Here is a 17,626-nt window from a genome sequence, read left to right as displayed (position 1 = left end):
ACGATGTTTTTATTGAAAACGGAGGGGGGGGGGGAAATATTAGTTTCTCTAAATACCCGGCTATGTGTAAATGTGGCCTTAGGTGAAGGTGAAATGTGAATATGTAGTGAGTGGTGATGAGGGAGTGCAGGTGCAGCGAATCAATAATCAGGTGATTGGGAACGAGTGGGCGGATCAAAGTGATTGGGTGATGATTCCGTTCGCAAAGACCCGCCCCCTTTAGTTACTGTTGCTATGTCCGACACAATGAAAAAATACATTGTGGAGCAGAGAGGACACTGACAACACCCTAACAGACAGGACAGACCAGGTTACTTTTGATATGAAACAAAGTCTCAACTTTCAAATTTAGTCATTTTTTAAAGATAAATACCGTTTTGAGGCTCTTTAATGTGTCGTGACAGATCGCTGTAGAGCCTCAGTTAAAGCTGCTCGTGAACCGATCATCTCTTCTGTATAATGTATGTATATGTATTAATGTATAGCATCAAATAAAACCTGAATAAACATAAGGAGTGTTGTTTTAACCACGGAAAGATGTCAGTACACACCGTTTTTCAAGTTCAAATCCTCCAACGTTAATCTACTAACTCTCCTGACTGCTTTGTCGGACAAAAATGGCGGATTCGGCGGATGGTGGATTATGATTGGTCAGATTGCCTGTCAATCAAACTCCCTGTGAAGGGTCAATTGGGAGTTCAATATTTTATCCATTAGCCTATTGTAGGAATGACTTGTTTAATGTTTTAACAGAGATAGTAGACATCATGTATTACCTAAAAAAAAAAAGTTGTGAACCAAGGGCAAACATATTGTCCAGTTCCCGAGGAATAGTTTATTTTACAGTGAGAAATGTGAGCCCAGTAAACAATTATCGTCTTTCAACGTTGAAATTTGGTTGAAAATAAGTCGGTCCACCTTGGACTAGTTTACAACGTGATTTCAACTGATCATCTAAGATACCACATGTTTTCAAATGATAATCTAAGACAGGATAAGTCTGTTATACGTGCTAAAATAACAGAGAATAACAAACGAACAAACCATGTTCATTATTATCTCAAATAAATTGAAAGAGTTTTACATATTCCATTTAGACGTTGAAGATTCTACCTGTTTTCAACGTTGTAAAGTCGTAATTAGATGTTGAAGATTTACGTCTATTCAACGTCTAATAAACGACTTTTTGCTAGCTGGGTTTCACTAAAGTATCTCGATCCACAGATCGAAACATTGTTCCAGAATGTCCCAACATCCCACATGGCGAGAGAGTGGACTGTTTCCCAGATCCCAACGCTTCCGAGGTAAACTGCAGTGGATATGGCCTTTATTCCACACAAACTCCCAGCATGTTTAATCCTATTGTGTGTCCTTACAGCAAAAGTGTTTGGAAAGAGCTTGCTGCTGGAGCCCCGTGAGTGAAGCTAGCGTCCCCTGGTGCTTCTTTTCCAAAAACCACGGCTACAGCGTGGTCAGCGAAAGCAGGCCTGACAGCACACGTGAGTTCAGCTTGAAACAAGATGTTGTGCAAATCTGCTTTCCATCTCGCTTTGAAAAGTTTGTTTTTATCCAATGCATCAAGTAGAGCAAACAATTCGCCATGGAAGACCTGATGGAAAATGTTTGTTTTGCTGTAGATATTGAGGCCACGCTGACTCGAATGGATGCTCCGTCTCTATTTGGAGCTGATATTAAAGAGTTGACCTTCTACGCTGAAATGCAGACAGAAAACCGTCTTCGATTTAAGGTTTGTTTAAAAACCGACGTAAGGCACGGTGTCAATGTAAAGACGTCTATAATGGCGTGCGATGTTCTCTTTGTCTACCAGATCACTGATACGAAGCAAGCCAGGTTTGAGGTTCCTCACGAGCATGTGCAAGCGCCTTCCCTCCCTCCCACCGGACCCCTAAAATATAGACTGGAGCTGATCCAGAAGCCCTTTGGACTGAAAGTTTGGAGAACTTCTCCTGAGAAACTCCTGTGAGTGGGGAGCTTTACACCTTTTCACAGAGCATAGGTTGACTCTCTGTGAAGTTTAGCCATTGCTAACAACACAGAATCATTTTAGAGTGTTTCTTTGACTAAACGAGGGGAAATAACAGCACCAAAAAGACAGAACGAGGCAATCCGGCCTGAAGTAACAAACAAGCTTTTTGTAAAACAGTCAGTCTTTGCCTCGCTTGTCTACACGATATTGATGGGAATAGCTTTGTTTCCTTTTGTTATTGTCTGCCGTCATGTGTGTTTGTGCTCTGCTGAAAGAGTAAGTCCTGATTCCTAGTTCTTACACGTGTTTAAGTCTAATTTGATCATTTTTAAGTCACAGTCACGATCAGGTCTGCTTCATGCATGTGGCTTCTGTCACATAAGCGAGATATTAAAGAAACCAATGCACCGCTGCTTATTAGAATCATATGCAACAGTTTGCATTAAACTTTTTCTAATGAAATTATGTTTAACCAACAAACTGAGAGTACTTTGTAGCATAAACACATTTTTTTAAGTTGGTTACTCAAAAAAAAAGTCAAATAACTGAGTTGTGATCCTGGAACCAGTTAATCATATCTATTTCAGTTAACATCAACAGCTAGCATAGCACATGCTAAATGTAACTTACATTTACATTTATCTGACGCTTTTATCCAAAGCGACTTACAGTTGCTATATTTCAGAGGTCGCACGCCTCTGGAGCAACTAGGGATTAAGTGTCTTGCTCAGGGACACATTGGTGTCTCACAGTGGATTCGAACCCGGGTCTCTCACACCAGAGGCATGTGTCTTACCCACTGCGCCATCACCACCCCAACTTATTTTATTATATAAATATATATTATATTAAGTACTTAAGTACTTATATTATATTAAGAATATTATAGTAAGATACTTGTTGGCATTGGCATTACCACAGACATTGCTCATATAGTGTCAATATACTGTTTACTCTTCAGCACAACAGTAACCTTCAACATAATAGAAACTCCTATACATGTCAAACACACTAGCACGTCTTTCTTTTCACTTTAAAATACATAAAATAATATTTAATTTCAACATTTATCCAGGCCAAGCTTGCTGGGAACGAGAAATCCACAGCCCACTTTTCAAAAAGTTAAAGTTACTAAAACTTATTTTTTACAAATCAATTTACGCAGAAATTTTAGCTTAAATTACTCTCAATATTATGTTAATGTAATGATCAACATTATTATATCAACAGAAACACATTGTTTTAACAAAGACATCCATTTCAACTTTTATGACTATTACTGTAATTACCATTTAAAAATAGTAATTTACAAAATAGTTTACTGTTAATCTTTTTAAAATGTATGGCCATTATCAAAGGAAATAATCAATAGCTATATCTATAGCAAGCAATAAAACACTTGATTTTATTTTTTAAAGCAGTTCTTATACTGTACGGACATCAAAAATAAAAATAATGATCCGAATTAGACACTGATTTCTACTGAATGTTGTTTGTATTAAAACAGCTTTCAATAGCAGGATTGCCCGGTGAGAAATAGGCCTTATTTTCAAAGAACACAACGACTTGCCATATTTTTTATCAAAATGCTGTTTATACTGTTTTAGACTTTTAGATAAAAAGATGCATACGTTACAAAATGATTCTTAGCTATTAGTTTAGCTGTGGTTTCAAGAGTAGGAAGTTGTTTTTCTTTGGTTACATAAGATAATATTTTTGATGACCCATAATTGTCATTTATTCTAATGTTTTCATGCGGTTTGGGTGTGCATTGTCAATCTTTTGGGTCAATGGATATGTTCTTGACAGATTTCATGACATTCTGTGAGTAAACTTCCTCTCTTGCTCGGTCAGGTTTGACACAACCATTGGGCCGCTGGTTTTTGATGATCAATACCTTCAGATCTCGGCTAAACTCCCTTCTCACAATATCTATGGCCTCGGAGAGCATGTCCATCAGACCTTCCGCCACGACACCAACTGGAGGACCTGGCCTATCTTCACAAGAGATGCTTTTCCCAACGGCGTGAGTCATAGCATTTAGATCATTATCACAAACATTTTCACTATTCCAAACATGTATGACTTAGATTCTTCAGTGAAATACAACATTTTAGATGCATTTTTGAAGAATCTGCTGGCCACTCTGAAGGACTGAGGATGTCAAGCTTCAAAAAAGGATACAAAAGCATCATAAAAGAAGTTCATACAACTCAGGCCCCGTCCACACTACTGCGTTTTCGTTTAAAAACGGAGAATTAAAACGAAAACGATCTCCGTCCACACCAGCGTTTTAGCTGCGTATTAGAATTGATCTCCGTCCACATTAAAACGACTGAAAACTCGGATCACGTGACCATTCTCCAACACTGTGCATGCGCGTGCCGGTGTAAACAGGAAACGGATGGACTATTCCTCAGATTTGATGAGGAAGCAAGTAACGTTAGCTACCTCTGCAAAGATTAGAAAATGTCGAAGACCAGAGATTTCTTTTCATGGACCGCCGCTGCACAAGGGAATTGTCATAGATCGCTCGAATAATAGTTTGCCTCCGGCGCATGTAGGCAGTTATAGCATTGTAAAATGCAGAATTTGCTTGCACAACAGCTGCTAACAAAGACATCAAAGTCAGTAACGCTTGTAATTCGTTATCCATGTTGCACTCACTAACATCAGCTACGTAGTCCAGGATGTTTTTGTTTGTTTTCTTCCGGTGACGGGACATGTGATGGGTGGCTGACGAATCAGGGAAGGATACGTCATGGGTGATGACACCCAATCATAGAGCCGAGCGTGACCTTCTACGTCATCGTTTCTAAACTCCTCCGTTTTGTCCCGTCTACAATAAAACGCCCTCCGGAGATTCAAAACGAAAAACGGAGCTGCAGCGTTTCTAAACTTCTCCGTTTTGGGTCTTCGTTTTTCCCGTTTTAGTGTGGACGGGAGGTGCAAACGTAGCAAAAGGTCTCCGTTTTTAAACGAAAACGCAGTAGTGTGGACGGGGCCTCATGCACCGTATTCCAAACCTCCTGAAGTCATTTGACTGATATTAAAATTAAAACTCAGTCAGGAACCGGATCAGTCTAATTAATGAAGCAATTATTTAGAGCAACTCACTACTTAGCACTAATTCTAGGGTTGCTTTCAAGATTTTCAGTGAATAACAACTTAAAATTATACAGTATAATATATATATATATATATATATATATACAGTATATTGTGTTCCAGAGAAGGAATTAGGGCGTGTAAATGATGCCTGAGTTGTCATTTTTGGTGAACTTTTCCTTAAATTCTAACTAATCTTTTTTTTTGTTGTTGGAATAACCAAAATATAATAAGACTGATTTTGTCATATTAACTAGTTCCCTTTCAGTCGAGAACGTCAGACGTAGTCGACGGTCGACTGAATTGGGATCTCGCTAGAGAGCCTGTCTTCTTCGAGTACTATTGAACGAGCCAATGTAATTGGCGTGCGTGATTCGCATCACACACTCCGCCCCCGCGGCGCGGGTATAAATACGGAAGTGGATGCACGCACTAGTTGCCTTTCGCTTCGGAGCCGATCGTTTGATGTCTCTGAGAGTGCTGTTGTCTACAACGAGCGAGTGTGTCGGTGTCCTTCAGGAAGACTCTCCCAGTGCTGGTGTTCTACAGCGCGAGTACAGCGGTGATCGCGAGCTTTGAGCTCTCAACTGCTGTTTTAACATTTTCAAATTTCTAAATGTTTGTGTGTGTTGATGGCTGGTTAGAGGGCGGAAAAGTGAGTGCTTCACTGTTTCAGTTCTCTGTTCAGTGTTGCCGCGGTCATTCCCCTGTGTGCTCCGGCACTGTTGACGGTCCTATTTTCTGAAAGAGCAACACGGGTGCGTTTGGGTCTTTTTCAAGATGTCATTCCGCCCGTGCGTTTCTGGGTGCGGTCGTTCCCTGTCTCTCTCTGATGGTCACAACTGTTGTGTCACGTGTTTGGGCTTACAGCACGCTGAGACAGCTTTTGTGGACAGCTCCTGTTTTCACTGTGGGAACATGACTGTCGCAGTGTTGAGGGCGAGACTCGCCTTCGTTCGCGGAGAGCGAGTCCCCATTACCATGCCCCACCCTCGGGTGCTGTGTGGGATGGGTGACCGGAGGATAGTGTTGGATGTCCCGCCCGGTAACCATTCCCTGTGGGCTCCTCACTCCTCCCTTCCACTGCAACCACTGGAGCCTCCTGTGTTGTCTGCTGGTCCATCTGTAATGGGTGGGCCAGCGGTTTCACTCGGGGCTCCCCTGGAGGACAGGACGCCGATTGCAGCATCGGAGGGTGAGCTGACTTCTAGAGATGATGACTCGGCTGCATTGTCTCCCTCCGGGAGTTCAATGTTCCCCGAGCCGGATCCAGAATTATCAGCTATGCTGAAACGGGCCGCCGAGGCTGCCGGGCTCGAGTGGAACCTCCACCGTGTCCCGTTCAGTCTCGGTTGGAATCTGGAGTTTGGTATCTTGGGGCGGGCCACGCTGGTTCTCAGCTCGCCGCCCCAGTGCCTTTCTTTCCCGAAATGCATGGAGAGCTTATCAGGTGGTGAACAGCATCTTTCTCTGCCAGAAACTGCCTGAATAGCTTTTCCCCCTCATTACCCTTGATGGAGGAACGGTGAAGGGTTGCGAGGTGTCCCTCCATTGGAGCGGTCTGTCGACACAGGTGCACCTGTGTCCGGCGGCCGCTGCCTTTTGGGGGGATCCTCGTCTCCCCCCTAAGGCCTGTGAGGTTTTGTCCGTTCCGACGGGCAGAGCTTACAAAGCCTGTGGGCAAGCCGCTTCCTCTTGCATGCCATGGCGTTGCTGCAGGCTAGGGCACCCATGGCATGCACGAGGGTAATCCAGACCGTGCGCTCATAGGTGAGCACCGCACTGCATCCGACCTCACCCTCCGGGGTACGGGTGTCGTAGCGTGCGTGATCGGTCTGGCGATGTCCACCTTCGTGGTCCAGTAGCGCCTCCATTGGCTCAGCCTGGTTGGTATGCCGGATGCGGACAAGGTTCGGTCCCTGGTCTCCCCAATTTCCCAGGTTGGGCTGGTCGGCGACGCGGTGGAGAACTGCATCCAACAGTTCTCTGCCGCTCAAGCGCAGACGGAGGTCATCCGGCACATCCTGCCCCGGTGGCCAGCTGCTGCCTCCACCCGCCGCCGGTGGCAGCTCCTCCGCCTGCTCGTCGCCGTGGGCGTTCCCCGGCCGCCGCTCCTGCTGGCCCTCTGCAGCAGCCTCGACCCAGGCCTTAGCATGGAGCCGGCCGCAGTAGAGACGCCCAGTCCACTCCAGGCACGGCCAAGCCAGGTGGCAAGCGACAGCGAAAGCATTCCGGAGCGGGCCGCCCAGGAATGGAGGAGATGCTCTTGGAGTGGCACGATCACTCCCTCCCCCCGGGTGAGGGCCGGGTGGAGTCTTTGTTTGTGTGTGTGTCTGTTCCGCCACTGGCTCCCTAAAAAAAAAAAAAAAAAAGCGGAGCAAGCGGTACCCACACTTCAAAGAGAGAGCAATTTCATCTGTTCCTGGGTCCCAAGAGGGCCAGTCTGGCGGGTGTGACCCTGTATAGCCTTACACCCCTCAGCTCCCCCTTGGTCGCCAGCAGGCAGCTTGGTGCGTTCGAGGACCCGGTCATCCGCCTTCTCACGCGCCCCCTGCCGCTTGTGGAGACAGGTAAGTGTTGCACAGCACACTTACACCACTTTCTCTACTTTTGCTGCCCCACCTCAGGCTCGGCTACCCCGCTCAAGTCAGTGATAGTCATCACATTAGGTGTTGAGCAGACGTGCTCCTGAAAATTCAGTGATATTCATCACACCGAGTGTTGAGCAGTGCTCCTGACTTGTGCGTGCTTATCTTATCCTGCTGGCGAAGGATTTGATAATGCCGCTCCTCCAGCCGGTACGAAGGCCAGTTGTAAACTCGTTCTTCGTGCTACTAGGGGGTGAGTCGTGACCATCTTGGCCCAAGATTGGTCTGCAGCTTTGACCTGAAAGACATGTGCTTCAGATCTCTACCTCCCGCACCGCAGGCCATCCTCTGTGTTGCGTCTAAGGGTGGAGTATCAGTACAGTGTCCTTCCCCTCGAGTGCTCCAGAGCCCGTTGGGTCTTCAGGTCAACTGGAAGAGAGTAATCTCGCCCACGGGCTGAGTATCTCTTTTTCCGTTTTGGAGAGGTACTCGGTCTAACACGTCTCTCCAATGAGAATGTGTTCAGCTGGTGTTGAAGTGAGAAAGGGTCCCACTGAAAGAACTTTCAGAGGCTCCTGGGGTATATGGTAGTTGCAGCCTTTGGCTTCCTCCATATGTGACCGCTTCAGCGCTAGCTTCACGATCGAGTCCCGAGGTGACCGTGGCAGAGCAGCTCACCCTGTGTGACTATAGTTCATCCCGGTCTGCTTCAACAGAGGGGCCATGTACAAAGGGCGTGTTTTAACGGGGGCCTGGGCGACCCCCGACTACACGGGCATTCGTGCCTCGAGTTGTTAGACATTGCGACCGTTGCGCAAGCTTCCCCTGCATGTCACAACTCACCCGTCACCTCCTCCTTGGAGTCAGATGCTTCTGAGGGCGCCTTGTTCCACTCCTCCCGCTTACTCAATCGTGCCGCCATCGAGCCCCACAACAGTTATAGCCAGGGCAAGTGGAGACTCCATCCCCTGGGTCCGGCTGGGTCATGACCATTCCGGGGCCGCTCAGTTGCCCCCCCGGTTTTATTTTTCCACCAGTGTTTGGGTAAACCGAGCGGACTGCCCTTGGACAAACACTGGGTCTCAGCTGCCCCAGGGGCCCACAGAAAAGCGTTTAACCCCAGTGAGCCTTCTAAGAGTGACTGCGACTCATGGTCGCCTTGCGCCTGCTCAAGTCAGTGAAATCATCACTCTTCATGTTGAGCAGAATTGCTCCTGAAACTCAGTGAAGTTCATCGCACTCAGGTGTTGAGCAGCAATGCTCCTGTAGCTCAGTGAGTTCATCACAGGTAGCTCAGTGAATTCGTCACACGCAGTGCTGAGCAGAAATGCTCCTGGTGCTCAGTGAAGTTCTTCGCACTCAAGTGTTGAGCAGAAATGCTCCTGAAGCTCAGTGAGTTTATCACACTCAGGTGTTGAGCAGTAATGCTCCTGAAGCTCAGTGAACTTGTCACACTCAAGTGCTGAGCAGAAATGCTCCTGTCGCTCGGTGAAGTTCTTCGCACTCAAGTGTTGAGCAGAAATGCTCCTGAAGCTCGGTGAGTTTATCACACTCAGGTGTTGAGCAGGAATGCTCCTGAAGCTCAGTGAACTTGTCACACCCAAGTGCTGAGCAGAAAATGCTCCTGAAGCCCAGTGATCTTCACATGTTGTGTTGAGCAATGCTCCTGTCTTTTGCGCCCGTCGCTTGCACCTACGTGCCAAGTCAGGAGAGGAACAGGTCTTCATAGTTGCCCCTTATTGGCCCAACTGGACCTGGTTCCCATCAACAGCTTCCTGACTTCCCCTGAAAACTCTTTCGGGGACGGGGCACGATGGCACACGCGTTCTTCCCCCGGAGATTCCGGGTGGTCTTACATCTGAACGCGGAGGTTCAGGTGGCTATTACAAGAACATGTGATAGTTACCATCACTTCCGCGAGCACCCCCTAGAATTGGGTAGCGTGCTTACGCCTTTAGAAGTGGAACCTAGTCGTTGAGTGCGTCTTCTCTCCAGAGGAGATCCTGAAAGCTTTCGATCACTTCAGTGCTCTCTTTCCTGCAAAATGGGTTGCAGTAGGCTGTTTTTTCTTCACCCTCAAAATGATGTTGCCTCGGTGTTTAAACGACGCTCATCGTGTTGCAGAAGTATGCAGAAGCACGTTCTGATCGTCAGGTTCCTGAGGAGCAAGGTCTTGTAAGTCCTTGTGTCCCTCTTTATCCTCTTGGGCCTTGTCCCTGGTGCGACTGCACTGCAGAGACCGCCCCTGAGCCACTGCAGGCAGTGGGTTAAAAATTCTGTTATATCAGTTCTCCTGCTCGCGTGGTCTCTTCTAGAGGGTAGGGAATTGCTCGCTTTCGGTCAACGTATTGTGCCTGGAGTCTGGGCCGACTAACTCTCACAAGCTGAGACCCCGGCTCGGATTGTGCCCAAGGTTCCTACCTCTCCCGTAATAGGAGCAGGTGGTGAGCCTGCAAGCGCTGCCCTGGAGGAGGCAGATCCAGCCCTGGCTTCTCTGTCCGTTCGCTTGGACGTGTACAGAATGCAAGTCATAGACCTCAGACCAGCTCTACAAATATCTGTTGGAATTCAGCAGAGAGGGAAGGCTGTTTCCATGCAAAGTTGCACTTAGTGCTTGCCTTCATTTCGGCAAAGATCCGAGATGCAACATGTCCACTTAGGTGTTGAGCTCCTCTATGATGAGTGTAAAGTGCTCCGCCTGGGCGTTGACGATATGCTTTGCCAAAACAGATTCTAGAGTTGGGGGCTGGACGACACCTAGTTGAACCGCTGCTTCCCGTGGGCTCCCTTCTCATGAAGCCAGTTTCACCGTGAGCCCGGTTCAAGTGTCGGCTTGCTGCGCCATTCCCCTCCTATGGACTGGATACGTGCGCCTTTTTACTCCAGTTGAGTTCCCTTAAAATTGAACCCTGTTGAGTTCCTCCACACCCCTCCGACGTCGGACGTGCGGAACGTCTGGTGTTAGGCCTACCACTCGTAAGCAGTGTGGAACCTGTGTTAGGCTGGGTCCATATGTTGCGGTCCCTTCGGTGACCCCATAGGTGTATTTCTCCACGATACGGCTCCCTGCGGTGAGCCCGTGTCTTCCCTCGGCAGAGTCTCTCTGCCGTCACTGTCCGGTGTGTCTCCCCCCGTCTTAGGCTGGAGCCACCCCAGTGACATTCCATATGTTAGACTGCCCGGTTTCCGCCCAGTTCATATGTGTATTCTCCACGTTACCTCCCTCTGGGTTGGATGTGGCTTCCGCAGCGTCCCTTCCTTCCAATGTACGGGGAACGCTTTCCCAGTGGTCCTGTAGGAACAGCAGTGACTTCCCTGGCCTAAGCCCTGTCCTTCCCCGCCTTAAGTTTGCGGGGGCATCAGGAGGCTTTGGCTTAGGCACTGGAAGGTGGCAGCGTTAGTGGCGTGTTCAAAGGGTGATCCCAATTCAGTCGACCGTCGACTACGTCTGACGTTCTCGACTGAAAGGGAACGTCCTGGTTGCGTATGCAACCCACCGTTCCCTGAAGGAGGGAACGGAGGACGTAGTCCCCTTGCCACTACCGCTGGACCACCGCTGACCCCGGGTTACTCTCGGCTCCTCAGCGAAAAGCAACTAGTGCGTGCATCCACTTCCGTATTTATACCCGCGCCGCGGGGGCGGAGTGTGTGATGCGAATCACGCACGCCAATTACATTGGCTCGTTCAATAGTACTCGAAGAAGACAGGCTCTCTAGCGAGATCCCAATTCAGTCGACGTCGACTACGTCCTCCTTTCCCTCCTTCAGGGAACGGTGGGTTGCATACGCAACCAGGACGTTTTTCAATATGATTAAACCAATTCATTTAAACATTTCACATGAAGAACAAAAGGTTTTTAAAGTGCGGAGCGGTTAATTCTTGTTTAGGATTATCCTGCAGTTTGTGTTTGAAGATCATGAGACATAAATGTCCAAAACTGTCAAAAATTTTAAAATTTGCCATTACAAACCTTAATGTCTTTCCTCCTCCAGGACACACACAACCTGTACGGCCACTTCCCCTATTTCACATGTCTGGAAGATGCCAGTGGCCAATCCATGGGTGTTTTCCTCATGAACAGCAATGCTATGGGTACAGACTCTTTCTTGAGTAGTTTTATTGCGTTTCATTGCGATGGTTTTGTCGTGGAATAAAGTCATAATCCTTAATAACATGATCGGAGATGTCTGTGCACAGCATGTATAGTGCGTTTGGATGTGTTTGAGTGTTTGGGATGAGTTGGCAAAAGATAGCAGTTTCAGTTGTTTATGTGTGTCTGTGTGCAGAGGTGACTATCCAGCCGGCTCCGGCCGTAACCTACCGGACTATTGGAGGGGTTTTGGACTTCTACATCTTGCTTGGAGACACACCAGAGGCAGTGGTGGACGAGTTCACACAGGTGAGTGTAAATGGAAACACCAGTGACCAGTGTAAACTCTTGGAAATGCTCTTTCATGTTAGAGACACATCATGCTGGACAGTATGTGGCAAGAACAAATAGAGTCATTTCCTGATCTTCCTGGTCCTTTCTCCAGTTTCCAATCAGATTAAAAGCAAAAAGCTCATACAAATAATCATTTAAAAATATTGTATTTTATACATTGTATATTGTATATTATACATTTTACAGATTGTTTATTCTTTCACATTTTTATGTTTTGGTACATATTTTGCTCTTTAGTATAAAATATTACAATTTATTATACAAATATACTTGGTTCTTACTGGTCAGTCATAGTATTCTGCAGTCAAATATTTGTTTTTATATTGACTGCTAAAAAATATTCTATTATGAATTATAAACATTTATAATATGTTTATTTTCTATTATATTTACATAGAAAATAATTATTTGAAAAATGTTCTGAAATGCTTTATTCTGATTCTGGTCATTTGTGGAATTCTGTGGTCAAACTAAGTTTTAAGTTATTAATTACAAATATTATACAACGATTATGAATTAAAATCATATCAAATATTATAATTTGTTACACAACTCTGGCTAAACTGTGTAAGTGACTATTGTCCTGGTCAAAATATTTTTTATTTCTTACAAAAACATTTCAAATCACATCAATATTTCATGTGTCATCATTATGTTCAGTTCAAGGACTTTTAGTTTGTTGTCATCCCTGTCTCGTGTTCCTTGTTCTTATTTGCCGCCACTCGTCTGTCACCATGGACACTAAAACAATCACCACAGCTGTTCGTCGTTTAGTTATTCATCTCTGTGTATTTAAGTTCCTGCCTGTGTTTTGTTCATTGTGTCTGGTAATGTGTATGTTAAGTGTGTGTTGCGTTAAGTTCGCCTGTCTGTTGGTTTATTAAAACTTTGTGTTGGAATACCTTCATCTTCTTCACCAGCAACCACCCATGTGACATAATTTCCAGTTGTTTTCATTTACTCAAACTAAACGTAAACCTAAAACCATAAAAAAAAAAAAATATATATATATATATATATATATATATATATATATATATATGTATATTTCAGCTAAAATGTAAATCTTTTTTTAAGAACTGAACGTAAAAAAAAACTTCTAAAAAGGACAAACCCATGCAACAAAATTACTAAAACTTTAACTAAAATTAAAAAGAGACTGAAAACATAATTAAAAAACAATATTTGTACAATTTTAAATGTTAATAAAAAACTAAAATAATATATCAGTGATACTAAAAGAACACTGGTCCATTGATGTTTTTATTCATTTATTGGCAAATAGCAGTAATAAGCTGGTCAATATTGCAAAATTAACCCTGATCCGGATCATGCCATGAACCTCTTACTAAAATTTAATTAATGCCAGCTAACTTTTGCTCATGAAGAGAGTTGAAGTGAAATCCTATAGGCCCCACGCTGATGTTCAACGTGTTTAACATGGCTTCATATCTCTCCAGCTGATCGGCAGGCCTTTCATCCCTCCGTACTGGTCTCTGGGCTTCCAGCTCTCTCGCTGGGACTACGGCAGCCTGGACGAGATCAAGAGAGTCGTGGAGAGAAACCGACAGGCCGGTCTTCCGTATGTAAGTGCCAGGAACAGAAGGAGGCTCCTCGCTTTCTTCGGCAAAACTTGATTCCACCCAGTACCTCAAAGCCACAATGAAGTGAACGGATTTATGAATAATAACTACACATATGTGTATTTCACCTGAACGCATGCATTCAGAAGGCTTTAGCATCTTATGGCGGGACTCTGATTGCCGAAAGATGCACTTAAGCTCAATGTTTGATGTCATTCGAACAAAGAAGGTATGTCAGGATATTGCATCTCCACCTGTTTGCATTAGAAAATTACTGGCAGGAGAATTTCACCATCAGCTGATGGAAGTCAAGCCTTCCAGAAAAATCCAAACAGACAACAGTGAATCTACAATTTTTGCATTGCACCATTTCTGGTTCCCCAAAGAACCTTTCAGTAAAGGGTTCTTAAAAGAACAATTCATTTCTTAGTGTAAAGAACATTTTCAGATTCTTCACGGAACAATCAATGCCAATATATAACTTTTATGTTTAAGAGTGTAACTTCCATAATTAGACATTGAGGTGAAACAGGATATTCAGTGAGAGAAGGAAACTTTACCGAGACTCACAGCTGAATCATCATTATTTTGTGTTCTAGGACGTCCAGTACACTGACATTGACTACATGGAGGACAAAAAGATCTTCACCTATGATATGGTGAAATTTGCAGAGCTGCCTCAGTTTGCTGACTACATGCATGAAAAAGGGCAGAAATACATCATCATATTGGTGAGCCTTTGATTTTATAGGTTGGCACTTTAGTTCTGGGTTTTGGACAGTATACCAAAGCAGGTTCCCCTTCAGGGACTACCGCTGCGTGAAATCGCAGTGGGAACGCCCTCAGCGTGACGCGTCTGAAGCATGAATGAAATCAGTCAATGGAGAGAATGAGCGTACGGCGAGTGACGTCATCGACCAGGAAGCTATAAATATCCCCTGAGTACACAATACGCCAGCTTTAGTTACTTCAGCAGCTCTGTGTGTGTCTGAATCTGTCGATTGTGTTTGTCTGTTTTGTCAGGAGTTTTCACTATATATATTTTATATAAAAAAACCAATATGAGCGAGCAGTATAAGAAGTGTGTTCCCCCCTGTACTCGGTACATCTGGGTGGGGATTCACACGAGCTAAGCGTGGCTTATTTGGGAGTGCAGCAATGCCCAGTTGGCTCTCGAGGGAGTAGATTGTCAGCATTGCGAGCGTTTTCCCTTGAGAACTCTGCGCTCGCGGCGATCGCACTTCGAGGAGAGTGATTTGCTGCGAGCTCCCCGAGGCTCGGGTCCCGCTTCTGTTGAGGCAGAGCGGCGGCGCTTGTCTTGGGGCTCGCAGATGGATCTCGCTGGCGATGTTGAGACGGGCTCCGCCCTATCTCAGCTATCTCCGACGAGATCTAGTGCGTCTCACCCGGCTCTGGAAGCACGCGCTGCGGCGGTTACTTCTGCCAGGGTGGAGGCACATGATGATGTTGAATTGAGATTTTCCAGTTCTGAGGAGCTGGATGTCGAAAGTTTTGCATCAGAGAAAACTAGTTTATCACATTATACTGCAAATGAAGAAGGTTTGATGGATGTATTATCTCGGGCTGTTGAAAAGCTAAAAAAAAAAAAAATAACAGTATCGAGTGGCCAGCTGATAGACAGGTTTCTAGAATTAAAAGCAATCTAGATGATAGATTTCTGTCTGCACGACCTCAACCTTCTAGCCGGTGCTTACCGTTCTTCCCAGATCTTCATGCTGAGGTTTCAAAGACCTGGGTTAGACCGGTTTCAAGCTGAATTTACACAAATCAGTCCAATGCTTATGGTAACATTGTTGGTGCTAAATCTGCTGGTTATGTGACGATACTGTAGGCGGAGGAGACGCTCGCGTGCTATCTCTCTCCTGCGTCATCGTCTTCACTTAAAGCACCGGCTCTTCCACCAAAAAATAAATCAATAAATATATATACCTCTGTGCTGGTGGGGAAGGCTTACTCGGTGGCTTGGCAGGCGGCTGCATGTTTGCATACGATGACTTTTATGCAGGCTTTTCAGGCCGACCTGCTCAAAGGAAATCTGAGGGGGGTCCCCGCCGAAAGAGACTTGCGTTCACCTCCCTTAAGGGTGCCCTGTCTCTCCCGGCGCCCTCAGGGGCCCGTCCTACTAACCCTGCCGAAACAGGGCGTAGAAGGGTCTGGCGAGTGCTTTCCCGAGGGACGCTCGCCGCCTCTAAGGAGGGTTCTAGTGTGTTCAGACCAGTCGTTCCCTGCCGGTGCGCCGTTACAGGGCACTGTGTCTGTCACGCAGAATGTTCAACCAGAGCAAAGTCTTTCGTCGAGTTCGTCTTCCAAAAGAGCACAGCAGAAGCGGAGTGTCACGTTCTCGTGCCCCCCTGCAGAGAAACTGGAGGGACGAGGCGGGGCGCTCTCCGGCGTGGCCTTCTCGGGGCAGGACTGATCTGAGGACAGTCATTGTCGCCAGAAAGGCCGCGTCGAAAAAGTCCTGACGGGCTGAACGTCAGGACTCTGAGGGTGGTCCCCATCGGGAAAAACTTGAGTTCACCGCACAAAAACACGGTGCCCTGTCTTTCTCGATGCCCTCAGGGGTCTGTTCTACTAACCCTGCCTATACAGGGCGTAGAGAGACTCGGCGAGCGATTTCCCGAGGGACGCTCGCCCCCTCCAAGGAGGGTTGTGGAGTGCTCAGACCAGCTGTTTCCTGCCAGTATGTTACAGGGCGCTGTGTCTGTCACTCGGGATGTTCATCCGGAGGCCAGCCTCGAGAGGCTGGTTCCCTTAGTAGAGTTCCTGGCGGAATGGGTCCCCCACCCAGCAGGGAGTTAGGATACTACTTCATCGAAAAAAAAAAAATCCTGACGTGCTGAACGTCAGGGTTCTGAGGGTGGTCCCTATCGTGAAAGACCTGAGTTCACTGCACAAGAACACGGTGCCCTGTCTTTTCCGATGCCCTCAGGGGTCTGCTCTACTAACCCTGCCTTCACAGGGCGTAGAGAGACTCGGCGAGCGATTTCCCGAGGGACGCTCGCCCCCTCCGAGGAGGGTTGTGGAGTGCCCAGACCAGCTGTTCCCTGCCAGTACGTTACAGGGCGCTGTGTCTGTCACTGGGGATGTTAAAATCAGATCCGAGGACTGGTTTGTCATGATAGATCTAAAGGACGTTTACTTCCATGTATCTTTCCTCCCTCAACACAGGAAGTTCCTGAGGTTCGCTTTCGGGGGCGAAGCGTACCAATATCGGGTTCTTCCGTTCGGCCTAGCACTGTCACCCCGAACATTCACGAAGTGTACGGATGCTGCTATAGCCCCGCTGAGGTTACAGGGCATCCGCTTTCTGTACTATATAGACGATTGCTTGATTCTAGCTCAATCGGAACAACAGGCGGTTCGGCACCGAGATGTCGTTCTTGCTCATATCAAATGACTGGGGCTGAGGCTCAACGCCAAAAAGAGTGTTCTTTCTCCATTACAGAGAACCACTTTTCTAGGTGTAGTGTGGGATTCAACGACGATGCAGGCACGATTGTCACCTGCTCGTATTGCTTTGATTCTCGCTGCAGTAGATCAGGTCAAGCTAGGCCAGTCATCCACTGTAAAACAGTTCCAGAGACTGCTAGGTCTCATGGCAGCTGCGTCCAACGTGATACCTCTTGGCCTCTTGCACATGAGACTGTTACAGTGGTGGCTCAGGACCAAGGGATTCTCCCCGAGGGGAAATCCGCTTCGCATGATCGTGAGTTTGCGACGGTGTCATCACGCCCTGATCATGTGGAAAGATCCTTGGTTTTCGTCCCAAGGCCCTGTGTTAGGATTTCCTTGTCGTCGCGTTATGCTAATGACAGATGCCTCTCTCACGGGTTGGGGGGCGATCATGGATGGTCGCCCGGCTCAGGGTCTGTGGGAGGACCATCATCGTCT

The 17,626-nt window shown here is 46.5% G+C and overlaps 2 protein-coding genes across 2 annotated transcripts in view; one reads left to right on the top strand and one right to left on the bottom strand.

Moving 5' to 3' along the window:
• LOC143746076 (uncharacterized) overlaps window positions 1–17,626 on the bottom strand; it is a 189,292-nt gene that overhangs the window by 41,131 nt on the left and 130,535 nt on the right. The window lies entirely within an intron of this gene.
• LOC143746064 (sucrase-isomaltase, intestinal-like) overlaps window positions 1–17,626 on the top strand; it is a 50,283-nt gene that overhangs the window by 2,757 nt on the left and 29,900 nt on the right. Inside the window, exons 3-11 of the mRNA XM_077237780.1 lie at window positions 1,225–1,304; window positions 1,379–1,499; window positions 1,638–1,747; window positions 1,829–1,980; window positions 3,842–4,013; window positions 11,677–11,776; window positions 11,971–12,083; window positions 13,589–13,714; window positions 14,311–14,442. Coding sequence (XP_077093895.1) covers window positions 1,225–1,304; window positions 1,379–1,499; window positions 1,638–1,747; window positions 1,829–1,980; window positions 3,842–4,013; window positions 11,677–11,776; window positions 11,971–12,083; window positions 13,589–13,714; window positions 14,311–14,442 — 1,106 coding nt within the window. The remainder of the gene's footprint in view (window positions 1–1,224; window positions 1,305–1,378; window positions 1,500–1,637; window positions 1,748–1,828; window positions 1,981–3,841; window positions 4,014–11,676; window positions 11,777–11,970; window positions 12,084–13,588; window positions 13,715–14,310; window positions 14,443–17,626) is intronic.

Source organism: Siphateles boraxobius, unplaced genomic scaffold (genome assembly GCF_051911475.1).
Source record: "Siphateles boraxobius isolate OS27281-9 unplaced genomic scaffold, OSU_SipBor_1 21, whole genome shotgun sequence".
Classification (NCBI taxonomy): domain Eukaryota; kingdom Metazoa; phylum Chordata; class Actinopteri; order Cypriniformes; family Leuciscidae; genus Siphateles; species Siphateles boraxobius.
The sequence above is the reverse complement of the archived record's forward strand: the minus strand, read 5'-3'. Positions and strand labels throughout refer to the sequence as shown.